The following is a 26557-nucleotide window of genomic DNA, read 5'->3' on the forward strand; positions in this document are numbered from 1 at the left end:
GGTTTCAGAGCTGGTCGTGGGGCACCTCAGCCATGCTCAAGGTCCTAAACGATATCATAACTGCCATCGATAAGAGACATTACTGTGCAGCCGTATTCATCAACCTGGCTAAGGCTTTCGACTCTGTCAATCACAACATTCTTATTGGCAGACTCAACAGCCTTGGTTTGTCAAATGATTGCCTCGCCTAGTTCACCAACTACTTCTCTGATAGAGTTCAGTGTGTCAAATCGGAGGGCCTGTTGTCAGGACCTCTGGCAGTCTCTATGGGGGTGCCACAGGGTTCAATTCTCGGGCCGACTCTCTTCTCTGTATACATCAATGATGTCGCTCTTGCTGCTGGTGATTCTTTGATCCACCTGTACGCAGACGACCCCATTCTGTATACCTCTGGCCCTTCTTTGGACACTGTGTTAACTACCCTCCAGACGAGCTTCAATGTCATACATCTCTCCTTCCGTGGCCTCCAACTGCTCTTAAATGCAAGTAAAACTAAATGCATGCTCTTCAACCGATCGCTGCCCGCACCTGCCCGCCCGTCCAGCATCACTACTCTGGATGGTTCTGACTTAGAATATGTTGACAACTTCAAATACCTAGGTGTATGGTTAGACTGTAAACTCTCCTTCCATACTTAAACATCTCCAATCCAAAATTAAATCTAGAATCGGCTTCCTATTTCGCAACAAAGCATCCTTCACTCATGCTGCCAAACATACCCTCGTAAAACTGACCATCCTACCGATCCTCGACTTTGGCGATGTCATTTAGAAATTAGCCTCCAACACTCTACTCAACAAATTGGATGCAGTCTATCACAGTACCATCCGTTTTGTCACCAAACCTCCATATACTACCCACCACTGCGACCTGTACACTCTCGTTGGCTGGCCCTCGCTTCATACTCATCGCCAAACCCACTGGCTCCAGGTCATCTACAAGTCTCTGCTAGGTAAAGCCCCGCCTTATCTCAGCTCACTGGTCACCATAGCAGCACCCACCCGTAGCACGCACTCTAGCAGGTATATCTCACTGGTCACCCCCAAAGCCAATTCTTCCTTTGGCCGCCTCTCCTTCCAGTTCTCTGCTGCCAATGACTGGAACGAACTGCAAAAATCACTAAAACTGGAGACTCTTATCTCCCTCACTAGCTTTAAGCACCAGCTGTCAGAGCAGCTCACAGATCACTGCACTTGTACATAGCCCATCTGTAAATAGCCCATCCAACTACCTCATCCCCATACTGTGTTTATTTATTTATCTTGCTCCTTTGCACCCCAGTATCTCTACTTGCACATTCATCTTCTGCACATTCTACCATTCCAGTGTTTAATTGCTATATTGTAATTACTTCACCACCATGGCCTATTTATTGCCTTACCTCCCTTATCTTACCTCATTTGCACATGCTGTATATAGACTTTTTCTACTGTATTATTGATTGTATGTTTGTTTATTCCATGTGTAACTCTGTGTTGTTGTATGTGTCGAACTGCTATGCTTTATCTTGGCCAGGTCGTAGTTGCAAATGAGAACTTCTTCTCAACTAGACTACCTGGTTAAATAAAGGTCAAATAAAAATAATTTAAAAAATGGGCAAATGACATTTGATAGGATTGACAGGGATTGGAAGCCAGAAACAGCAGTGGGGTGTTGCTAGCATCAGCAGTTGTCTGTCTAATTAACTGTTAATACGAGATCAGCTGACAGATCTCAACCTGTCACAGTGTTGACAGGATGTTAGTGCAGGGGCTTCGATTGGCGAAATCTGACATACTTTTATTGTTCATTTTACGAGTATAGCTACAGGGTTTTTGAAAAGAAAAAGCTTTGCCCTTCCATCGCTCTATGATAGGCATAGTTATGTAAATGTAGTTGTTGGTGCATTAGTATTGTCCATGTGGTCACCTCAGTGAGAGGAGGGCCAGAGAGCTCAGAGAGCACAGGTACCTTCGGTTGTGGCTAATGTCCTTAGGCCTGTTTTAAAAGGCTCAGCTTAACAGTGCCCTGAAATGTACACTCAGTCTATTTCAGTTATCCTAAGACATGGACCCTTCTGTTGCTGTATGGTAAAGTTGGTAGAATATTCCACTTTCAACGTCAGGATTGTGGTATAATTCCCTCTCGGGCCACCTATGCGAAAATGTATGCAGGCGCTACTGTTAGTCGCTTTGTATAAAAGTGTCTGCTATACGGCATGTATATATTACACTTTGAACACCTGTAGCACCTGATAGAATGGACAGGAATGTACTGGGGACGTAGTGATTCTCTTTAAAACCAGCAGGGGTCAGAGTGCTCTCTCTCTGTTACTTGGTAACTGGAGCTCTGTGTTAAACTGGTGTGTACCCTGATCATGGCATAAGGCATAAAGCTAAAGAACTCAGTCCCGTCTCAACTTACTGTTGAGAGATAGAACAGTAGAATACAGCAGGTGAAATTTCTAAATGTGGTTGTGCATCAGCAGTTTTTCTCTTAAATCAGTCAGACAGTCACACAATTCGCCATGCCGACTAACAATTTTTAGATTGGAAAGTTTGTCTAGCCAGCTATCTAAAGTTGTAGTAATCATGGCCGAATACCAACTGGGCACACAGGGCATGTGCCCAGGGGCCCTGACCTCCAAGGGGCCCCCATTGATTTTGTTAGTGACTCTCATTTAGATATCATTAACATGGCATAAGTCATGGCAAAATGGGTAGAATGGCAGGAAATTTGTCATAAAATTACAAAAACTTGTCCCTGCCCCATGGCAAAATGTGTAGAATTACAGGGAATTACCTTTAAAACTAAAATGTTTCTCTCCGTCATCAAGAGAGGGGCCACTAAAATGTATTTCCCGCGAGGTAGGGGGTCCAACTAAATCACGCTTATGGCCCCCAAAAGACTGACCCCGATTACACATTGAGATGTCTAAAGATGTCTTTATGTGAACATGTTGTGTGTGAATGTGGATGGACATGTGCCTCTACCTTCCTGTGTGTGCGCGTGTGTGTGTGTGTGTGTGTGTGTGCGTCCGTCCTTTACATGCCATCATGGGAACAATTAACTGACTAGGCCCCTGTCTCTCAGTAACAGGTTAGTTTGTTTCCCTTCCAATGGCTTTACATGGTAAAACAGCTAGGCTAACAGGCTTCAGGCTGTGTGTACTTCTCTGGAGCTGTTCACACTCACAAAAAAACTGGGAGTGGGATTATACAACCGGACAGGGGGACAGGGGATCGGAGCGTACACCCACACATACACACACCCACACACACCCACACCCACACACCCACACACACACACACACACCGGGTCCATTCCACTACAACAGACTGACTTACATAATGTGTGATTAAATCATCGGACTAATCTTAGACCTTTAGAGAGGTTGGCTCTGACAGAAGAAGAGATATGGAGAATGACTGATAGAGGTAGAAGAGTAGGAAAGAGAAAGGGAGGAGAGAGAGGGAGAAAGAGAGAGAAAGGGGGAGAGAAAGAGGGAGGGCGAGAGAGATTGACAATGACTTGGAGAGACAGAGGGAGAGAGAGCACAGTCCCTCCTGCTCAGCTTCTAGCCAGCCTGTCAGGTGAAATGCTCTCCTTCTGCTGTTTCTTGCCTTCTAATCCTCCTGTAAATCTCCTGTAATCGGGTGAGAGCATGCTGCCTCCTGACAAACTTACAGCTACAGGCTGCCTGCTGCCTGACTTTGCGTTCATTGTCTATGTAAAGACCAGGGAGGAGGATTGTGTGGCGGTGGTGATCCATCGGACAGCCTAGGCACACGGTAAGGAGGGAGTTAGAGCAAGTTAGCTGGAGCAGCACGGGTCTGTTGTTGCTGGTACTTAGCCAGACAAACCCAGAGGAATAGAGGAAGAAGGGATGCATATGCTGTATTGACCCAGGAAGACGGAGAAAGGGAGTAAACAGAGGGAGAGAGAAGAGGACAATACCCTCCATTGGATAGACAACCGTTTTATGGTGAGACTTATTGGCATGTATGGGTTTGTAACTCTGTCAAAGTTCATGGTCCCACTACTTTCTGTACAGGATCTTATCAGAGGCACATGCTGTGGATTGATAGCACCGTTTATAATGTTCTCCTTCCACACTTTGTTGTTCGGAGAAACAACAGAGACTTGTGAAATCAGATTTTCAGGGAAAGTTGTTCGAGAACAAGTTGTTGTAATGTGACCCAGTAGCACAGGAGGTTGGTGGCACCTTAATTGGGGAGGATGGGCTTATGGTAATGTCTGGAGCGGAATAAGTGGAATAGTATCAAATACATCAAACACATGGTTCCCATGTGTTTATTACCATTCCATTTGCTCCGTTCCAGACATTATCATGAGCCGTCCTCCCCTCAGCAGCCTCCACTGCTCAGTAGTATATTGTCCAAGCCGGGGAAGTTAGAGGAAGAAACACATGGTTATGCAACCAGGCAGAGAGGATGCGTTGTAGTGATAGCGATCTTCATTCTTCTAAGAGGAACAGCAAAGGAATGAAAACAAAGGCTTGTGGGACTTTAAGAGGTTGAGTGTTCCTATCTGTGGTTAAACTAGATCCTACATGATCCTACTTAAAGGAAGCTTTTAGACTAATGAGTAGGCTAAGCTGTAGTCATGTAGGTAGTTAAAAACAAGTGGTAAGGCTAATTCTTTGGGAAGAGATTGGAAAACGTTGCTGTGTGATTCTGTAGGGAAAAGCAGGGCCAAGTCAAGTAGCTAGAGAGATAAAATCACATCAATGCCCCTGTGTGGACGACAGCTTTGTTTATGTTGCGGTGAAAAATAAGGTTTTCCCATCCCTGCCCCTTCACACACAAACAGGCAGGCGTGCACACACACACACACACACACACACACACACACACACACACAATGGCGCGCAGAAACACATTCACACACAAACACATGCACACACACACACACATGCACATAAAAAACACATGCACACACACACATATAAACACATTGTTTTTCTGTCAGCAAAAGACAGAGAAGCAGCATCAAGGATTGCTAAAAATAGCAGTCAGTCCTTGGAGCGAAATAGCCATTCTTTTTCTGTCTGTGCACAGAGATGCATTTGGGAATTCTGTTTTACGCAACGTGAGAAGTTACAGAAAACTTTCTCAAACAATATTGTTGCTCATTGTTACCAGTTCAGTTACCAACATTGTTGCTGATTGTTACCAGGGCAGTTACCAACATTGTTGCTGATTGTTACCAGGGCAGTTACCAACATTGTTGCTGATTGTTACCAGCTCAGTTACCAACATTGTTGCTGATTGTTACCAGCTCAGTTACCAACATTGTTGCTGATTGTTACCAGGGCAGTTACCAACATTGTTGCTGATTGTTACCAGCTCAGTTACCAACATTGTTGCTCATTGTTACCAGGGCAATTACCAACATTGTCACCAGGGCAGTTACCAACATTGTTGCTGATTGTTACCAGGGCAGTTACCAACATTGTTGCTGATTGTTACCAGCTCAGTTAACAACATTGTTGCTGATTGTTAGCAGGGCAATTACCAACATTGTTACCAGGGCAGTTACCAACATTGTTGCTGATTGTTACCAGCTCAGTTACCAACATGGTTGCTGATTGTTACCAGGGCATTTACCAACATTGTTACCAGGGCAGTTACCAACATTGTTGCTGATTGTTACCAGTGCAGTTGGTAACAGTGTTGCTGATTGTTACCAGTGCAGTTGGTAACATTGTTGCTGATTGTTACCAGTGCAGTTGGTAACATTGTTGCTGATTGTTACCAGTGCAGTTGGTAACATTGTTGCTGATTGTTACCAGTGCAGTTGGTAACATTGTTGCTGATTGTTACCAGTGCAGTTGGTAACATTGCTGCTGATTGTTACCAGTGTAGTTGGTAACATTGTTGCTGATTGTTACCAGTGCAGTTGGTAACAATGTTGCTGATTGTTACCAGTGCAGTTGGTAACATTGTTGCTGATTGTTACCAGTGCAGTTGGTAAGATTGTTACCAGTGCAGTTGGTAACATTGTTACTGATTGTTACCAGGGCAGTTGGTAACATTGTTGCTGATTGTTACCAGTGCAGTTGGTAACATTGTTACTGATTGTTACCAGTGCAGTTGGTAACATTGTTACTGATTGTTACCAGTGCAGTTGGTAACCTTGTTGCTGATTGTTACCAGAGCAGTTACCAACATTGTTGCTGATTGTTACCAGAGCAGTTATCAACTTTGTTGCTGATTGTTACCAGGGCAGTTACGAACATTGTTTCTGATTGTTACCAGCTCAGTTACCAACATTGTTGCTGATTGTTACCAGTGCATTTGGTAACATTGCTGCTGATTGTTACCAGGGCAGTTACCAACATTGTTGCTGATTGTTACCAGAGCAGTTACCAACATTGTTGCTGATTGTTACCAGTGCTGTTACCAACATTGTTTCTGATTGTTACCAGGGCAGTTGGTAACAGTGTTGCTGATTGTTACCAGTGCAGTTGGTAACATTGTTGCTGTTTGTTACCAGTGCAGTTGGAAACATTGTTACTAATTGTTACCAGGGCAATTGGTAACATTGTTACTGATTGTTACCAGTGCAGTTGGTAACATTGTTACTGATTGTTACCAGTGCAGTTGGTAACATTGTTGCTGATTGTTACCAGGGCAGTTGGTAACATTGTTACTGATTGTTACCAGTGCAGTTGGTAACATTGTTGCTGATTGTTACCAGTGCAGTTGGTAACATTGCTGCTGATTGTTACCAGGGCAGTTGGTAGCATTGTTGCTGATTGTTACCAGGGCAGTTGGTAACATTGTTACTGATTGTTACCAGGGCAGTTGGTAACATTGTTACTGATTGTTACCAGGGCAGTTGGTAACATTGTTTCTGATTGTTACCAGGGCAGTTGGTAACATTGTTGCTGATTGTTACCAGGGCAGTTGGTAACATTGTTTCTGATTGTTACCAGGGCAGTTGGTAACAATCTTACTGATTGTTACCAGGGCAGTTGGTAACATGGTTACTGATTGTTACCAGGGCAGTTGGTAACATTGTCCAGCAACGTTTACATCGCAGATCTTTCCGTGCACCATGGCGTTTTACTTCATGACCTTATCTACATCTAAATGTTAATGCTACTTCATCTTTAAAGAGAAAAGGATTCATGTTGAGTGTGATTTCTGTGAATGGTGTGTGTGTGTGTGTGTGTGTGTGTGTGTGTGTGTGTGTGTGTGTGTGTGTGTGTGTGTGTGTGTGTGTGTGTGTGTGTGTGTGTGTGTGCGCACAGATTGGTTGATTAGTACCCAGCAGGCTACTCTACTCTAGTTGAAGGTGAAGCCCCATGCAGTGACAGATGCTGTAGCCGGCCTGGCCCAGCCTGGCTTCCCAGACATGATAGCAGGCAGGCAGTCTGCACCATATGCCCTGTCTATACCCATTACACACACCCTATCACTTAGCCTACATAGGCTGACTCACTGAGAGAGAAGTCAAAGCTTTTTGTTGAATTTCTTATTCCTGAAAACATAATTCTTGTTAGTCTGTGTTCAGCAGCAGTAGACCTCCCTTTTCATGTTCTTTAGATAATTGCTTTAAACGTAAATGCATTGAATGCTTATTAAACTCTCCCTGATAGTTTATGCAATGCGTATAAAGCAGGCTTACAGTGTGTGCTCTGTATAGACATTAGAAAACCTCCCAAGATGCTTTATTTATACGCAAGGTTTATCTATTAATCCTGGTATTGACCTCCAGATACAGACTAGACCATCACGTTCAGTGTGTCTCTGAGTAGGGCGTCCTGGTGTCCAGTAGGGTGTCCTGGTGTCCAGTAGGGCGTCCTGGTGTCCAGTAGGGCGTCCTGGTGTCCAGTAGGGCGTCCTGGTGTCCAGTAGGGCATCCTGGTGGTGTCCAGTAGGGCGTCCTGGTGTCCAGTAGGGCGTCCTGGTGTCCAGTAGGGCGTCCTGGTGTCCAGTAGGGCGTCCTGGTGTCCAGTAGGGCGTCCTGGTGTCCAGTAGGGCGTCCTGGTGTCCAGTAGGGCGTCCTGGTGTCCTGGCCTCAATCCAGTTACAAAACGTCTATCTGTAGCACGTTGGTTGCACCGTGACGAGGCTGAGAGGGCAGATTATTTCTGACTGCTGTAATTGTTCAGATTTCAATACCTCCTCCTGTCAACCACACATGGCTGGGAGGGGCTAGGTTCTCCTCAGACTGATTCACACTATAGGACCTAAGCTACCCAACCCTAGCCGAGCTGTAGTAGGCTGGCCTGGTTACGAATCCCCCATAGTTGATAGAACCGTGCTGAAAAGGACAACGTAAAAAATAAAATATCGGAGCAAACACTATACAGGTTGCATCGGCCCTAGAAGGTAAATCGGTCATTAAGGCTCTCCTCAGGTCTGGGGGGATTGAGGCTCATCTACTTTACAACCTCCCTCACTCACACTGATTAAGACCAATCAGTGGACCAGACCTTACACTCAGACCAGGCTGGAAATAGAAAACATAGGAGTTACGAGCGTGCCGTCTCAGGTCAATGGGAACCTCAGGAGGCTGTTCAGGAGCAACTTACTTGACAGATCAACATGGACTGAAAGATGTGGACATGAGAGGGTCAACCAACTATGTAGGTTAATGATTCTAAAATGTTTTGTCACATTGGTAATTGAATGTAGTGTAAATCCAGACTCTAAAGGATTGTTTGATGGCTATTCTTATACAATATATGCATGTTTCATGCCAACTAGATCCATGCTGGTTTATTTCAGTTGGTTTACTGTGAGCCAGAGAAGGTTTAGAGACGCTCTATCAGCTATTGATAAACACTCTTTGATAAAAAAAAAGGATCATATTTTGGGGAAATGGAAGAGAAGGGAACCAAAATAGGGTACAAACAGGACGTTTGATTCATCACATCCATAATTGAGTTGCCAGTTGTTTCACAATGTGTAATTGAATTAGAACTATCTCTGTGGTGTAAGAGTGTGACAGTCATATTGTGTGTGTGCATGTGTGTGTGTGTGCGAACGCGCTCTTGCTGTTCTGTGTCTGTTTATCTGTGTCCCTCCAGTCATGTATGTCTGTGTCTATTCTTCCAGGGAGCAGCTGTGATGTGGTAATCATCAGCAGGGTCCAGACAGGGTCCTCTCCACATCTCATCCTCCCGTGGGCAGAGGAGGCCTCTTGGTCGGGTGTGATCCCCTCCTCTCGGTGGTCCACCTGGAGGTCCAGTGATGGCTCATGCACAAGATGATCCCCAACTAGGCGCTGGCCCGTCCGAGGATTCTGAACTCTCTGAGAATGAGTCCGAAACGGCGAGCTTAGTGTCGGAGGACTCTATCATGCCAGACTATGAGATGGAGCGGGGTAGAGGAGGCACCACCTCTACGCTGTACGAGGTCTGTAACAGGAACGAGGCGCTGACGCTACGGAGGGTCCTGGAGAGGGGGGTTACTAAGGAAGAGGTTATGGAGCTGGACATCAATGGCATGGTAAGGACTATGTCATGTTTCCCTCAGGTGGTTCTGGGTTCAATAAGTATTTGATTTCTTTCAAATACTTGAAGCGTAGGATGGGACTATTCTAAGAAAATCTTATGGCCTCAGATGTTGTACCTTAGAGCAGGGTTTCCCAAACTCTGCCCCCCTGAGTGCACGTCTTGGTTGTTGCCCCAGCACCACACAGCTGATTCAAATAATCAGAGCTTGATGATGAGTTGCTGATTTGAATCAGCTGTGTAGTGCTAGGGCAAAAACCTGCCTTAGAGCAGTGTTTCTCAACCTTTGGCCTGCGGACTGGCAATGATTCCTGGGATGATACTGACTGGTCTTTGAGATGGTTGGCTTATACTTTTTTAGTGAGTTACTCAAATGTTCATTTTAATGTAAGAGGTCCCACAAGGAGGAAGAACAAAAGCTTGCCGGTTTCTGGTACATAAAAGGTGGAGAAACACTGCATTAGAGCATATTGAATGACCACATCTGGGTTCTGCTTTGTTTCCATGTCAGAATGGTCTGATGCTTGCTGTCTCCAGAGGCTATGTGGACATGGTCTACGGTCTACACACGTGCCCACTGATCGACATTAACCATCAGGACAATGAAGGCAACACAGCACTGATGATCGCTGCCCAGGCCGGTAAGCATTGCAATAATATGCTGGCTAGCTTTGGTGAGCATATCATATCAATAGAAGCACCTATTCCATGATCTGGTAGGGGTCAAAGCATTATACTCAGGGGTGTAACTGGAACAAAATCAACTGGGAACTTAATCACAGTCATCGGCCATTCAGTTACAATACTTGTTAAAATTTTCCCCTGAAGATTCCCACCTAATTCCACTGATGATAACAACTATGGCAACTTAAACCTTCCTAATAACAGCCCTTCTCTCCACTCAGGCTACATCTCCATTCTAAACTTCATCCTGAACTACTACCCTAAGATAGACCTGGAGGTGAGGGACAACCGGGGCTTCACTGCCCTCATCAAGGCAGCCATGCAAGGCAGGGTAGACTGTGTGTCTTCCCTCCTCATGGCCGGTAAGTGGCTATAGTCAGTCAAATCAAGATTTGGAGTAGTCATTGAACAGAAGTCTTTGAGTGCAGGGTTGGAAGGACTTCTAAAGACTATTTCCAGGGGTTTTCCTTTTCCAAGTGGCACAAATCCTCCCTCTCCATACTGACAACTTCCTAACTGATATCTTATGTTTATTCTCGAATTAGTAGAAGCACAGTTACTATGGTGAAATGGGTTATCAACTTATCATCATAGAACTAGAATGACTATTGTATTATTCATTATGTTTCTATGGTTACCGTGAATGTGTTAAAGAGAAAAAAAAGTAGTGCACTATATAGGGAATAGGGTGCTATTTCAGACACAGACCAAGTGTATGATTATGACAGCCATTTAGGTGGAGAAGGATGATGACGCACATCTATCTGAGTTCAAGGGTCAAATCTGAGGACGTTGGTTTTCTATTCTCATGTTCTTGTCTTATCTGGGACTAGCTGTTTTGGGTTGCAGGCTGGATTAGCTTTGTGTGGATTTACCAGGACTGATATAGACATGGCTGTGGTAACACCTATTAACGGTACATAAGTCAAGACAGGTCACCATCAAGTCACCCTACTACCTATTCTTATCTGTAACATAGGAGGCTGCTGAGGGGAGGACGGCTCATAATAATGGCTGGAATGGAGTAAATGAAATGGTATCAACCACATGGAAACCGTGTATTTGATGTGTTAAATACCATTTCATTATTTCCGTTCCAGCCATTACAATGAGCCCGTCCTCCCTAATTAAGGTGCCAATGGCCGCCTGTGATCTGTAGGCACAAAAAAACCGCTTTGGGTGTGGTGTAATTTGTGTTATGTCCACATGCCTTATAATGCATTCCTCTTCAGCTGAGTAAATGCTTGAGGACAAACCTCTGAAATAGACACTAGTGCGAGTCCGTCTCCATCCAATAATGCATCCATTTAAATAATTAAGAACTAATTAACCAAATAACCTAAAAGCAGCAATCAGCACTAGAAACATTGTTTCAACTGCTGATTGTCCCCTTTAATTGAAACCCTTGATTCTCCTGCTTCAAACTGGAGATGTTCATAAACACATACTGTCTCATTATTAGTCAATCAAATAGTGACAGTTCTCCTTTCCGTAGCCGCGGACTATTCAATTCTGGCCCTGGCAGGCCAAAGCATTTCTGTTTTTTTGTTTCTACCTGGTAGTTAATTGGAATCACCTGGTGTCCCAGGTCTGAATTGGTCCCTGATTATAAGGAGGTGAAAAATGGAAGTGTTTCGATCCTACAGAACCAGAATTGAATAGCCCACCTCATAGTGTATTGCTGTTTATGTTTATATCCTCTATCTCCCTCCACATTTTACAGTTCCTTCACTGGCCACATAGTAGGACGATTACACTGACATGAATTTTCTTTCAACTGTCAGAGTACATGCCTCACACATTACATTATAAAAATCTAATCTTGATCAGTTTCCCTCATTTCTTTAGTGCCTAACCTTTTTGCCTAGCTCCTATGATCATTTTGGATGTGCGTTCCTGTTTCTCTGTCTCCCTGCCTATCCCGATGTCCAGGTGCAGATATCAATGTAGTGGATGAGGTCAGAGGGAAAAGCATCACGGACTGGGCACTGAAGACGGGTCGCTTCGAGGTCCTGCAGCGTCTCCGTGTTCTCCAGGCGCACCCCATCGCCGAGCAGTTCTGCGACAGCTACGTGATTGAGTGGCCCAAGCTGAAGGAGCTGGTTGCCAAAGGTTAGAGAGGCCGGCCAGCAACCAGAGGGTTGCCGGTTCCAATCCCTGCCCTGGCTGGTAAAAAGCTGGTGGGCAGTGGTCCAGTAGCCTGCTGTTGTAACCTATAAACTGCTCCAAGGGGGCTGCACTGCGGCTGACCCATTTATCCAACCTCTCCATTGGGCGTGCGTAGGCTATGTGTGTTTCTCTGTAGTGTGTCTTTGTGACAATAAATCTGAATCAAACTGTATTGCAATGCAACAAATGTTACTAGGTGTTCTACATAGAAGTAATCTTCTATCTTCTGTCTTCTTCTAAAGCCATGATCCCCAAAACACTGACTCAACGTCTGAAGGACAGCCTGACCATTAGCTTACCCAGGGACCCTCAGGACAACGGAGTGATGGACCACCTGGTGAAGATGACCACATCCATCCACAGCCCTCTAGTCTCCACTGGCTGCCGGCCCCTCTGCCCCACAAGCCCCCCCGAGCTCGGGAAGCGGCGCCTGGCCGTGCCGGAACTGATGGAGAAGCACAGCAGCAAGGACCTGGAGGAAAGCTCTGTGTGTCATAGTAACGGTGTGAAATGTTCCTTCACGCCTGCGCCAGTGTCGTCGAGCTCCTTCTCGCTCGCCAACTGCTGCTCGAACGCGGAGCGGAGCGATAGTGTTCTCTCGATGGCTGCCAGCGGCATCCGATACTTCATCCCTTGTTCCATGGCCCACCGGAACTCTGTATTCCCGTCTGGTTGCATCCCCAAGATCACCTTCACCAAGTCTCAGGACAAAACACCAAAGAAGGCGAAGAAGGTGAAGAGGCACAAGGGCCACCTGGAGCCTCCGGTCTGGAAGTACAAGTCAGAGAAGCAGGAGAAGAAAAAGGAAAAGGAGAAGTTGGAGGAAGAGAAGCAAGCGCAAGAGAAGGCACGTAAAGAAGCTAAGAAAAAGGCAGCCAAGGCGGCGGCCAAGTCAAAAGAGCCTGCCAAGGCAAGTTAAATTGCTGTCTGTAAAGTGCCACAGAGTGAGAGCACAGAACCCTGGGAAAATAAAGCGACCTCTGTGCTGTCATCATACGGAAGAGGAAGCGAGACACCCCACTCACAGTTTTGTTTACTGGTTGAATGAAAGTCAAATAACTAAGTAGACCAGACCCAGTTGCTATTGCATTGGTGTCTATGGGAGACAATTTTTTTCAATGATAAACGGCCTGAGAGAACTATCTTGATTTATCCACCATCTTTGCTGTCATCTCCTACTAACTCCATTGTATCCACTGTGATGATGTCATATAAGACGGACAAGGGGACGGCTCCCCTGTGGTGGCACCTGCCTGGGGTCATCATGGAGGCCCAGTTGCAGCCCTACAGTGGGGCCTCCAATAACATGGGTGGAAACTAGTATCTGAGCCGGACTAAGTCTAATAGATGGACTGTTTTTCCTCTCTGCCGGGATATGCTGCTGTAAGGACTGTAATGGCCTGGACATTCCTAGACATTATTATTCATGTATCTTTCATGTGGAATTCTCTTTCTGTTTTAAATTATTTTGATGATTTATTTATTTTTGAGAGTTCAGTCGTTAAAAAGATCAGTAGAGTTTGTTTGGTCTTCCATGTTCTTAACTAACCAATCGAAACTGAAGGAACCAGAGCCATAGCAAAGAAATATCTAATTTCTGATAAGCAAGGTACTTCCTGAAAAAGAAACAGGACATTAACATGAGTTAGGCAAATGATGAGGGAGGATTATGAACAAGTTTTCAGAGTTGCCTGTTTGATAAACCTCATGGTCAGATATAGCACACCCAGACCTGGCTTCAAATACAATTTAAAAGCATTTCAAATGCTTCAGCTGTGCTTGAGAGAGCTTGCCTGTTGATATGGAAACAATAGAAAAGTCCCAAAAGTGCAAACCACACCCACCTGGCACTCCAGGCAAGCTAAAGCAAACGCTAAATGTTTTTGTAAGATTGTGAATAGTATTTGAACCCAGGTCTGACCGCAACGCAAATCTGAGTTGCAATCTGCTCTATGCTTTGTTTTCCTATGTACTCCAATTAGCTGTCTTCCAAAAGAAGTAGATTGTACACTGTTACCGATGAGAGGACTTTTGACTTTTATCAAGAGTAGTAATATAATATCAGGGATCCCCTGAGTTTTGATGAGGCTCAGGTACTTAAAGATAAACCTGAGTGGCTTATTATTACGGTGCACAAACCTGCTCAGTTAGAATACATTGTTTGTTGATCCAGTTCACATGTTGTGATGGAGCTGAAATTTGATGTTATTCAGTAGGAATCCATTTCTGTCCTAATAGTATGTCCTGTTTTTTTTTAAATAACACCATCATCCTCGTCAAAGATCCAGAAAATCGTATGTGTAGTGGCTATAGCCAGTCAAAAACCATTGAGACGTCAGATACGGCTCCTACAATATGAAAAGATACGCTAGGCCTAATGAATATTCTATTACGAAAGCAAACATTAAAACGTTTAAAAACACAACATCCATGTGACTTAGTGATGATCCTTCTTCCCCCTATATCCGATAGATTTAGCAGCTTTGGCTATAGGTTAAGCTGGGTTAGTGTGTAAGCTCAGTGAGCTTGTTAACTGGTGCTATTATAGTCACAGTCAGATCAGACAATAACCATACAGCCTAACCATAGATACAGCTGTAACCATGGGGTGTAACCATACAACCTAACCATAGATACAGCTGTAACCATGGGGTGTAACCATACAGCCTAACCATAGATACAGCTGTAACCATGGGGTGTAACCATACAACCTAACCATAGATACAGCTGTAACCATGGGGTGTAACCATACAGCCTAACCATGGATACAGCTGTAACCATGGGGTGTAACCATACAGCCTAACCATAGATACAGCTGTAACTATGGGGTGTAACCATACAGCCTAACCATAGATACAGCTGTAACCATGGGGTGTAACCATACAACCTAACCATAGATTCAGCTGTAACCATGGGGTGTAACCATACAGCCTAACCATGGATACAGCTGTAACCATGGGGTGTAACCATACAGCCTAACCATAGATACAGCTGTAACCATGGGGTGTAACCATACAGCCCAACCATAGATACAGCTGTAACCATGGGGTGTAACCATACAACCTAACCATAGATTCAGCTGTAACCATGGGGTGTAACCATACAGCCTAACCATAGATACAGCTGTAACCATGGGGTGTAACCATACAGCCCAACCATAGATACAGCTGTAACCATGGGGTGTAACCATACAACCTAACAATTGATACATCTGTAACCATACAACCTAACCATAGATACAGCTGTAACCATGGGGTGTAACCATACAGCCTAACCATAGATACAGCTGTAACCATGGGGTGTAACCATACAGCCTAACTATACAGTACCTTCAGAAAGTATTCACACCCCTTGAATTTTTCCACATTTTTTGTGTTACAAAGTGGGATTCAAATGGATTTAATAGTCATTTTTTTTGTCAACGATCTACACAAAATACTCTAATGTCAGTGTGGAAGACCTGAGTCAACACATGTTAGAATCACATTTGGCAGCGATTACAGAGACTTTCTGGGTAAGTCTCTGAAAGCTTTGCAAACCTGGATTGTATATATTTTATTATTCAAGCTCTGTCAAGTTGGTTGTTGATCATTGCTAGACAGCCATTTTCAAGTCTTGCCATAGATTTTCAAGACGTTTTAAGTCCAAACTGTAACTAGGCAACTCAGGAGCATTCAATATCGTCTTGGTAAGTAACTCCAGTGTATATTTGGCCTTGCGTTTTAGGTTATTGTCCTGCTGAAAGGTGGATTTGTCTTCCAGTGTCTGTTGGAAAGCAGACTGAACCAGGTTTTCCTCTGGGACTTTGCCTGTGCTTAGCTCTATTCCTTTTCTTTTTATCCTAAAAAACGTCCAAGTCATTGCTGATGACAAGTATTCCCATAACAGGATGCAACCACCACCATGCTTGAAAATATGAAGAGTGGTACTCAGTGATGTGTTGTGTTGGATTTGCCTCAAACATAACACTTTGTATTCAGGATAAAAGTTAATTTCTTTGACACATTTTTTGCAGTATTACTTTTGTGTGTTATTGCAAACAGGATGCATGTTTTGGAATATTTGCAATATGTACAGGCTTCCTTCTTTTCACTCTGTCATTTGGGTTAGTATTGTGGAGTAATTACAATGTTGTTGATCCATCCTCAGTTTTCTCATATCAGCCATTTAACTCTGTAACTCGTTTAAAATCCCCATTGGCCTCATGGTGAAATCCTTGAGCAGTTTCCTTCCTCTCTGGCAACTGAGTTAGGAAGGATGCCTGTATCTTTGTAGTGACTGGATGTATTGATACACCATCCAAAGTGTAATTATTAACTTTACCATGCTCAAAGGGATATTCAGAGTTGACTTTTTTTTACCCATATATTATACAGCCTAAATATAGATACATCTGTAACCATGGGGCGTAAACACACAGCCTAAATATAGATACATCTGTAACCATGGGGCGTAACCATACAGCCTAAATATATATACATCTGTAACCATGGGGTGTAACCATAAAGACTAACAATACGTCTGTAACCATATGTCTGTAACCATAGCAACTAACTATAGATATGTCTGTAACCATGGGGCGTAACCACACGACCTAACCATAGGTAGCGGCATAAGCCAAAGGACGCAATACATGGGAGGGGTAATGTCCACTGGGCCAATAATCCTCCAAGTCATTGTGCAGATGTCTTTTGTAATACTTAATGGGGCTTTTTTGTATTTTACCCCCTTTTTTCTCCCCAATTTCATGATTTCGATCTTGTCTCATCGCTGCAACTCCCCAATGGGGTCGGGAGAGGGTTGAGTCATGCGTCCCCTGAAACATGACCCACCAAACCGTGCTTCTTAACACCCGCCCACTTAACCCAGAAGCCATTTGCACCAATGTGTCAGAGGAAACACCCCAAGTAAAGCCCCCCAGGCCAAACCATCCCCTAACCCGGATGACAATGGGCCAATTGTGCATCACCCTATGGGACTCCCGGTCACGACCGGTTGTGACACAGCCTGGGATCGAACCCAGGTCTGTAGTGACGCTTCAAGCACTGCGATGCAGTGCCTTAGACCACTGCGCCACTCAGGAGACAATACTTAATGTTTTAGATCGGATTTTCGTCCGTTTGGGTAAAGGTACCTGTACCTCCAGCTATATTGCAGCCAGTGTTTAACCTCCACTGACCCCAAGTCAGATCTAAAAGTTCAGTTACTTACGACCTATCAAAAGAATAGGAATGATTTGTTTGAATAAAGCTATTTTTATAAGATGCTAAGAACTATCTCCAGACCATAAATATCAGTCTATAAAATAAACAAACAAGATCAATTAGGTAAAACAAACAGACAAATAGGAGGAATAAGATCAAAACTAAAGCAAGAATTTCTAAATTTACAAAAGACACTCATCAACTTTTCATGTAAGTAGATCAACCTACCAAGATAAACCCAATGAAACTTTCTCAAAGTATCTCTACAATATTTGTCTCAGTTCCCCTTTGCAGTTGGGGAACTAGTCAATATACAGTCTACATCAAAATAAAAGCCCTATAGATGTCAGAGAGAAAATGGCAACCTATTCCCCACGTATTCCCCACGTAGCGCACTACTTCTGACCAGAGCCCTTATGGGCCCTGTTCAATAGGGAATAGGGTGCCATTTGTGACTGGGAGTCCTCAGACAGGAGATACATACTGTATATCACAGAGAGTTTATGCATTTCCATGATGACTCATGTTTTCTATAACTTAGAAAAATGGCTGCATGGCACATTATGTTACTGTACACAAGTACATTTATTTTTCACAGGTATTTTCATTCAGGATGTGCTCTTTAGTTTAAAATTAGAAAAGTGCTCAACTTCTTTTTGAAGCAGACATTGCCTGTCTCTCTATTCTATTGAATAAAATCCTAAACAGGTTTTAATTCTCCCTCCTCTCTCTGTGAGATTATTGCACAACAACAAAACAAACTGTGCTGTCCTTAGAAATAGAATGATATCATTCTATTTTTCTGGTGCTGCCTAGCTGGTGCTGAAAGAATGTCGGAAGCTACCCGGATCTCAACATCTCACAGATTCATTTTGGGAAGGAAAAATAACAGTTTGCTCTCTCTTTGCTAAAACAGTTGATTTGAGGGTTACCAGCTGTGTGTGTATCTGTACACAGCCCAAGAGGATAGATTAAGGGCCATGAGAACAAGAAATTCACATTACTGAGAAGAAAATATCTCACCCACGCTTCAATGTAATTCAGCGTTCCCATAAAGGAGGCAGCCATATTTGGATCATGGTGGAAGATTAACAGTTCAGTATTAGATAAAGTGTTCCACTGGATCTAGATAGCTGCATTTATTAGATTTAGACTGTAGGCCTTGCAGACTTCCTTTTCTAGGATATTTCATAATAACCAAAGCTGGCCAAAATGGTGCAATATTTCCCAAAGCTCTAGGTTCGAGCCCTGAATGCTGATTGGCTGACAGTCGTGGTATATCAGACCGTATACCATGGGTATGACAAAACACGTATTTTTACTGCTCTTATTACGTTGGTAACCAGTTTATAATAGCAATAAGGCACCTCTGGGGTTTGTGGTGTATGTGTGTGTTCAAAAATAGTTTTCATATTTGTTTCTGTAACACTAAAGGGGATGGTGACCGGACACCAATTGCAGTACCATGGACAGTGAGTGTGTCATCGCCCATGAGTCAGATCTGCAACCAGTGAAGTGTTACGTCCAATGGGTAAGAGTAGGGATTGATGTGGGACTGGCTTACTCAGTCAGAGCTGCGTCCTGAATGGCACCCTATTTACTATATATTCCACTACTTGCTCAGTGGGCAAGAAGTACCCTATTCCCAAAAGTATAGTGCACTAAATAGCTAATATGGTGCCATTTGGGATGGACCTCTGTCTGTCTTGGGGTCCAGTCAGCGTCCTCAGGAAGCGCCATGCCGTTGGACAGCTGCTCTTCTAACGTCCCACTGGGAACAACAACCTCAGGTCAATATTACTTTGTTAATGATACCAAGACAGTGAGCATTACCCCCCCCCCCCCCCCCCCACACACACACACACACACATAGGCCTAATAATCAAGTTATAATTTAAGTTCAAGAGCAAAAATGTCTGCTTGATGCTTTATGTGCTGTAGTTAAAGCATTTACAACAGTCTATCTTCGACTCCCATCATTGAGAGACACCAAAGCCACATCTGTAACCCTTTAATTGCAGTATTCAGAGAAGCCAGGTTACATGGGGAGAACCAGAGGAGTAAATAACAGGTTTGCCAGAAACAGGAAAACCACTATGAGAGCACGATCCAGCCAGACTCCGTTCAAAACAATCATCTCTGTAGGGCTTATCTTACACTTGAATCAGGAACAAGTTAGGTTCATAGGCAGGCTACGTACTTTATTGAGAGGGGGCGATGGGGTTGTTTGTGAAGTTATTTCAAAGTGGTAGACTGACGCCTAGTGTTCCAGACCCAAACTTAGTGTTTTCGGTTTTCAGTGAAAGATTTTTTGCCCGAGATAAAGCGTCACTGCGCCACTCTTGAGACGAGACAAATCTGGTCAACTTGGAACATATCTCTGACATATTTAGGAGGGTTCCCATCAATGTTTCTTGGATATTCAGTTCAGTTTTTTTTATTGGAGCAGAACAGTCTTTTTTTAACAAAAAGTTAAGAGAAGCACCAAAGCATAAATAGCCCACTGAGCTTGATCCCCATGGAAAGAGTAAAGGATCGAGACAATGAAAGATTTTAGGATTCAGTGTTTTTTACGTCTGACTTGGGATCAGTGGACGTAAAAGTCCAGTTACTTCCGAGCTGTGTCATAAGAAGGAGAAAAAATAGAAAGGGTTTGATTGAATAAATGATGAATTAAGCTATTTTTATTAGATGCTATCTCCAGACCATAAATAACAGTCTAGAAAATAAACTAACAAGACCAATTAGGAAAAACAAACAGACAAACGAACAGTCAAACACCTGTGACTAAAGACTGAGGTTACCTCCCAAATGGCACCCTATTCCCTATGTAGTGCACTACTTCTGAGCAGAGCCCTATGAGCCCTGTTCAATAGGGAATAGGGTGCCATTTGTGATGCACTCTGAGACTGGGAGTCCTCAGACAGGATGTACATACTGAATATCACAGACTGTTTATGCATTTCCATGATGACTCGTGTTTTTTATGACTCAGAAAATGGTTGCACAGCGCATTATGAAACTGTACAGAAGCATATTTATTTATGACAGGTATTTTCATCAGGATGTGGTCTTCAGTTTAAAATTAGAAAAGTGCTCAACTTCTTTGGAAAGAAATGACTGTTGGCTGTCGAAGGAAAACAGATTACTCAGACTTTCTCTATTCTGTTGAAGTTCATCATATTAACAGGATTTCTCCATCCTCTCTCTGTGCGATTATTGCACAAATAACAAAGACTTTCAGCATAGCCTGGAAAGAAAAGAGACAAACTGGGCAGCCCAAAGAAATAGAATGAGATGTCCTTCTGATATCTGTGGTGTTGCCTGGCTCTGAAAGAATGCTGAGAACAACCTGGATCTCAACCTCTCACAATTGTAATGGGCAGAAGGAAACATACATGCTGCCGATGAAAAGAAGAAGAGCAAATTGCTCTATCTTCCCTTAGACTGCTGGTGTGAGGCCTCCCAGCTGTGTAGCAGCTGTACATAGGCCTAGCAGATAGATTAAGGGCCATCCATGCGAACAAGGAAGGGAATTTATATTACACCAATGAAGAGAGATATCACTCAGAGTTTTTTGTTAGCCAGGGTGACCTGGTTAAAATAGTGAAATATTCCCCTAGAGCTCCGACTGTCCTTTTGAGGAGGATATGAGCCTAATATAGTAACATATTCGATACAATGTGTGTTCAAAAATAGTATTTGTTGGTGTAACACAACAGAGGAAGGAGGCCGGATACCAGCTGTAATACCACTGACATCATCATCCATGGGGGTAACAGTAGGGGTAGGGAGCAAATTTACATATTATGTCCCAAATGGCACCCTATTCCCTATATAGTGCAGACCCAAAGCCACATCTGTAACTCTGTAATTGCAGTATTCAGAGACGCCAGGCTACAAGTGCGAAAACCAGAAGAAAAAATCGATGCTTTGCAGAAACAGGAAAAGTGCTCTGAGAGCACATTCCAGCCAGATCCCTTCCAGGACAATGAGGGGTGGGACGAAATAGTGTATTTAAAATCTCCGTAGGCTTGATATTGCGCATGAATCAGGAACAGAGCAGAGTTAGGTTCCTAGGCATTCTACGTAGGATACTTTATCGAGATGGAGATATTAGCCGTTTGAGAAGTTATTTAATTGTGTTCGTTAAGTTCTTTAAAAGCAGAAGACTATGTTCCAGCTTTCGTGCTTTCGGTTTATCAGTGGAAGATTTTAGCCCGAGATACAGGGTCATTGTGTCGCGCTTCAGACGAGACAAATATGTTCAACTTGGACGGACTATATCTCGGACATAAGGATCGCTCATTTTTCGTCAGATATTTTGGAGTTTCAGTTTAGAATCGTTTTTATTGGATATGTGACATAGTTTTAAGAGCCCGAAACGGTTCAGAGGAACAGTCGGTGTAGTGGCTGATCAGCATCGAAAGGGGAAAGGATGTGGGGAGATTTTAGGGTTGAACATTTGGAACTAAAAGCGTTCACTGAACTCAAAGGTTGACACACGAGTGAAGACGTATCTAATACATGACTTTTGGGTGTCTTTTAAAACTTTAAAATATATATTTCGTTTTTAATATGGGACAAACGTGGTGCATTTCCATGGTACACCATTTGGCTTCCTCGTGAAAAGCAAGAGGAAAGAGAGCTGCGCATAGAAGGAAAAAACTGGTAAAAGTCACATTCAATCTGACATTTGTGAGAGCTGTTGCCTATTCGTTTACATTTTGTCTCGGTGTGGATTGCTTTTCTAATAACTGGGAACATTTAGTTATTACAAGTATCTGTTGTAGGCTAGGATTTCCTAATATTGTGAGAATGAACAGGTGGATGCTGGTAAATCACGTATGCTACCTCTAATTAAGCAATAATGCCCGACGAGGTGTGGTATATGGACAATATACCACGGTTAAAGTCTGTTCTTATGTACGACGTAACGCAGGAGTGCCTGGATACAGCCCTTAGTCGTGCTATATTGGCCATATACCACAAATCCCCAAGGTGCCTTATTGCTATTATAAACTGTTTACCAACGTAATTACAACAGTAAACAAGTAATTGTGTGTGATACCCGTGGTATAAGGTCTAATATACCACGGCTTTCAGCCCAACAGCATTCAGGGCTCAAACCACCCGGTTTATAATGGCTAACTGACATATGTCACACCTGGACCACAACGGACAACTCTGAACCACAGCGGCGCTTATTGGATAGAACACCTTCAAATCTTTCCACTCTAGAATGTCTCCAGCAGTGACATTGAGCATTATCCTTGTCATTTATGGACTAAGTTAGTGTACAAACGGGCTTTTCAATTAAGAAAAATGTCCTGATAAAACCATGTTATCATACTTTAATAATATAGTTGGACATTTACCAGTTTCTCAGTATTTAAAAAATATCTGGATATATCCTTTGAGAACTAAATATTTATTTGAGAACTTCTCTTTCGAATTAAAGGAGTGGAGGACAAAGAGAAGAGAAGAAATGTGTTAGATAAACATGACTTCTACATATTAACTATTCATACCAAGATAAAGCATGGTTCAGGTTACAGAATAGAACATTTCAAAACATGGGCCGTTATTGAGTCTATTGAAAGCAAAACCCAGAGCCCATATTCATAAGGCAGTGTCAGAGTAACAGTCATGCCGATCTAAGACCAGGTTTGCCTTTTAGATAATAATGAATATGATTATATGAGCGGGGGACATGATCCTAGATCAAGGGCCTCATTCATAAGGGGTTTCAGAGTAGGAGTGCTGATCTAGGATCAGGTCCCCCGTCCATGTAATCTTATTCATTAAGATATAAAGTCAAAACTGTTCCTTGATCATCACTCGTACTCAACACTTTATCTTCCCCATCATCAGTAATCTTTTTAAGTGTTATGTGGGCTATTATGATGAGCCATCTGTAGTAGAGGAGCCAGGTGTGGTTAACTGTACCAGGGAGCCAGGTGTGGTTAACTGTACCAGGGAGCCAGGTGTGGTTAACTGTACCAGGGAGCCAGGTGTGGTTAACTGTATCAGGGATCCCGGTGTGGTTAACTGTACCAGGGAGCCATGCGTGGTTAACTGTCCCCGGGAGCCAGGTGTGGTTAACTGTACCAGGGAGCCAGGTGTGGTTAACTGTACCAGGGAGCCAGGTGTTGTTAACTGTACCAGGGAGCCAGGTGTGTTTAGCTGTACCAGGGAGCCAGGTGTGGTTAACTGTACCAGGGAGCCAGGTGTGGTTAACTGTACCAGGGAGCCAGGTGTGGTTAACTGTACCAGGGAGCCAGGTGTGGTTAACTGTACCAGGGAGCCAGGTGTGTTTAGCTGTACCAGGGAGCCAGGTGTGGTTAACTGTACCAGGAATCCAGGTGTGGTTAACTGTACCAGGGATCCAGGTGTGGTTAACTGTACCAGGGAGCCAGGTGTGGTTAACTGTACCAGGGAGCCAGGTGTGGTTAACTGTACCAGGGATCCAGGTGTGGTTAACTGTACCAGGGAGCCAGGTGTGGTTAACTGTACCAGGGAGCCAGGTGTGGTTAACTGTACCAGGGATCCAGGTGTGGTTAACTGTACCAGGGAGCCAGGCGTGGTTAACTGTGCCAGGGAGCCAGGTGTGGTTAACTGTACCAGGGAGCCAGGTGTGGTTAACTGTACCAGGGAGCCAGGTGTGTTTAGCTGTACCAGGGAGCCAGGTGTGGTTAACTGTACCAGGGAGCCAGGTGTGGTTAACTGTACCAGGGAGCCAGGTGTGGTTAACTGGAGCCTGGTCAAAAGTAGTGCACTAAATTTGTAATAAGGTGCCATTTGTGATGCACTCAGTAATTGAACCTTACAGACAGACCACTAAGCCTTGCTTTGCCATGTCTGTCTAATGCAGATACAATTAGACATACCAGACTCCCAGTCTCTCTCTCATCATAACAAGCCGAGTCACAACAATCACAGGGTTAAAGCTGTAAAGACTTTACTAATCAACAGATACTGTGGGGAAAAATATTAGCTGAATAACAAAGATTCTGTAATCTGATCCTATACAGTAAATTGTCTTACAAAGTTAAATACATCGGGCCAGTTGTTTAGGCCTATAGTGGCTCAATGGAGGAAAATGCAGCTGTTCCTTTCCTTCCCACCACCACAACATCTACACTGTGTAATCCAGATGGAACTTTCCTTCCCACCACCACAACATCTACACTGTGTAATCCAGATGGAACTTTCCTTCCCACCACCACAACATCTACACTGTGTAATCCAGATGGAACTTTCCTGCCCCCACCACCACAACATCTACACTGTGTAATCCAGATGGAACTTTCCTTCCCACCACCACAACATTTACACTGTGTAATCCAGATGGAACTTTCCTTCCCACCACCACAACATCTACACTGTGTAATCCAGATGGAGCTTTCCTTCTCCCACCACCACAACATCTACACTATGTAATCCAGATGGACCTTTCCTGCCCCCACCACCACAACATCTACACTGTGTAATCCAGATGGACGTTTCCTTCCCCCACCACCACAACATCTACACTGTGTAATCCAGATGGACCTTTCCTTCCCCCACCACCACAACATCTACACTGTGTAATCCAGATGGACCTTTACTTCCCCCACCACCACAACATCTACACTGTGTAATCCAGATGGACCTTTCCTTCCCCCACCACCACAACATCTACACTATGTAATCCAGATGGAACTTTCCTTCCCACCACCACAACATCTACACTGTGTCATCCAGATTGAACTTTCCTTCCCACCACCACAACATTTACACTGTGTAATCCAGATGGAACTTTCCTTCCCACCACCACAACATTTACACTGTGTAATCCAGATGGAACTTTCCTTCCCCCACCACCACAACATCTACACTGTGTCATCCAGATGGAACTTTCCTTCCCACCACCACAACATTTACACTGTGTAATCCAGATGGAACTTTCATTCCCCCACCACCACAACATCTACACTGTGTCATCCAGATGGAACTTTCCTTCCCACCACCACAACATTTACACTGTGTAATCCAGATGGAACTTTCCTTCCCACCACCACAACATCTACACTGTGTAATCCAGATGGAACTTTCCTTCCCACCACCACAACATCTACACTGTGTAATCCAGATGGAACTTTCCTGCCCCCACCACCACAACATCTACACTGTGTAATCCAGATGGAACTTTCCTTCCCACCACCACAACATTTACACTGTGTAATCCAGATGGAACTTTCCTTCCCACCACCACAACATTTACACTGTGTAATCCAGATGGAACTTTCCTTCCCACCACCACAACATTTACACTGTGTAATCCAGATGGAACTTTCCTTCCCACCACCACAACATTTACACTGTGTAATCTAGATGGAACTTTCCTTCCCCCACCACCACAACATCTACACTGTGTCATCCAGATGGAACTTTCCTTCCCACCACCACAACATTTACACTGTGTAATCAAATCAAATCAAAATCAAATCAAATTTATTTATATAGCCCTTCGTACATCAGCTGAAATCTCAAAGTGCTGTACAGAAACCCAGCCTAAAACCCCAAACAGCAAGCAATGCATGTGAAAGAAGCACGGTGGCTGGGAAAAACTCCCTAGGAAAAACTCCTGAGAAAGGCCAAAAACCTAGGAAGAAACCTAGAGAGGAACCAGGCTATGAGGGGTGGCCAGTCCTCTTCTGGCTGTGCCGGGTGGATATTATAACAGAACATGGTCAAGATGTTAAAATGTTCGTAAATGACCAGCATGGTCAAATAATAATAATCATAGTAATTGTCGAGGGTGCAACAAGCACGTCCGGTGAACAGGTCAGGGTTCCGTAGCCGCAGGCAGAACAGTTGAAACTGGAGCAGCAGCATGGCCAGGTGGACTGGGGACAGCAAGGAGTCATCATGCCAGGTAGTCCTGAGGCATGGTCCTAGGGCTCAGGTCCTCCGAGAGAAAGAAAGAAAGAGAGAAAGAGAGAATTAGAGAGAGCATATTTACATTCACACAGGACACCGGATAAGA

The 26557-nt window shown here is 43.9% G+C and overlaps 3 protein-coding genes across 6 annotated transcripts in view; all 3 read left to right on the plus strand.

The window, feature by feature from the left end:
* The first annotated feature begins 3505 nt into the window (after positions 1 to 3505).
* On the plus strand, positions 3506 to 14747 carry LOC115165498 (photoreceptor ankyrin repeat protein). 2 transcript variants are annotated; one of them, XM_029718662.1, is made up of 6 exons: positions 3506 to 3964; positions 9072 to 9464; positions 9981 to 10110; positions 10375 to 10515; positions 12086 to 12265; positions 12565 to 14747. In XM_029718662.1, the coding sequence occupies exons 2-6, from the start codon at positions 9207 to 9209 to the stop codon at positions 13239 to 13241; spliced, it is 1386 nt and encodes a 461-aa protein (XP_029574522.1). In that variant the 5' UTR covers positions 3506 to 3964; positions 9072 to 9206; the 3' UTR covers positions 13242 to 14747. The 2 variants fall into 2 exon arrangements, with proteins under 2 accessions (XP_029574522.1, XP_029574523.1); XM_029718663.1 differs by lacking the exons at positions 3506 to 3964; positions 9072 to 9464 and adding an exon at positions 9780 to 9829.
* LOC115166470 (paternally-expressed gene 3 protein-like) lies at positions 13527 to 24619 on the plus strand. The gene is made up of 3 exons (XM_029720367.1): positions 13527 to 13642; positions 23344 to 23459; positions 23622 to 24619. Exons 1-3 carry the CDS (start codon positions 13527 to 13529, stop codon positions 24314 to 24316), a joined length of 927 nt encoding a protein of 308 aa, XP_029576227.1. The 3' UTR covers positions 24317 to 24619.
* The window catches only part of LOC115165499 (serine/threonine-protein kinase receptor R3), a 39994-nt gene continuing 34916 nt past the window's right edge, over positions 21480 to 26557 (plus strand). For 2 of the 3 annotated variants that reach the window (XM_029718664.1, XM_029718667.1), the window contains exon 1: positions 21480 to 22197. The gene's annotated coding sequence lies outside the window, so the exon portion shown is untranslated. The remainder of the gene's footprint in view (positions 22198 to 26557) is intronic. The other variant, XM_029718666.1, reaches the window with a different exon arrangement.

Source organism: Salmo trutta, chromosome 28, assembly GCF_901001165.1.
Source record: "Salmo trutta chromosome 28, fSalTru1.1, whole genome shotgun sequence".
Lineage (NCBI taxonomy): Eukaryota > Metazoa > Chordata > Actinopteri > Salmoniformes > Salmonidae > Salmo > Salmo trutta.

Excerpts from the sequence above, each read along its gene's own strand:
- LOC115165498 (XM_029718662.1), top strand. The coding sequence starts at position 9,207 with ATGGCTCATGCACAAGATGATCCCCAACTAGGCGCTGGCCCGTCCGAG. Across the intron at positions 9,465-9,980 it reads AGCTGGACATCAATGGCATG|AATGGTCTGATGCTTGCTGT; the intron begins GTAAGGACTATG and ends TTTCCATGTCAG. Across the intron at positions 10,111-10,374 it reads GATGATCGCTGCCCAGGCCG|GCTACATCTCCATTCTAAAC; the intron begins GTAAGCATTGCA and ends CTCTCCACTCAG.
- LOC115166470 (XM_029720367.1), top strand. The coding sequence starts at position 13,527 with ATGTCATATAAGACGGACAAGGGGACGGCTCCCCTGTGGTGGCACCTG. Across the intron at positions 13,643-23,343 it reads AATAACATGGGTGGAAACTA|TCAAAACTGTTCCTTGATCA; the intron begins GTATCTGAGCCG and ends TAAGATATAAAG. Across the intron at positions 23,460-23,621 it reads ATCTGTAGTAGAGGAGCCAG|GTGTGGTTAACTGTACCAGG; the intron begins GTGTGGTTAACT and ends CCCGGGAGCCAG.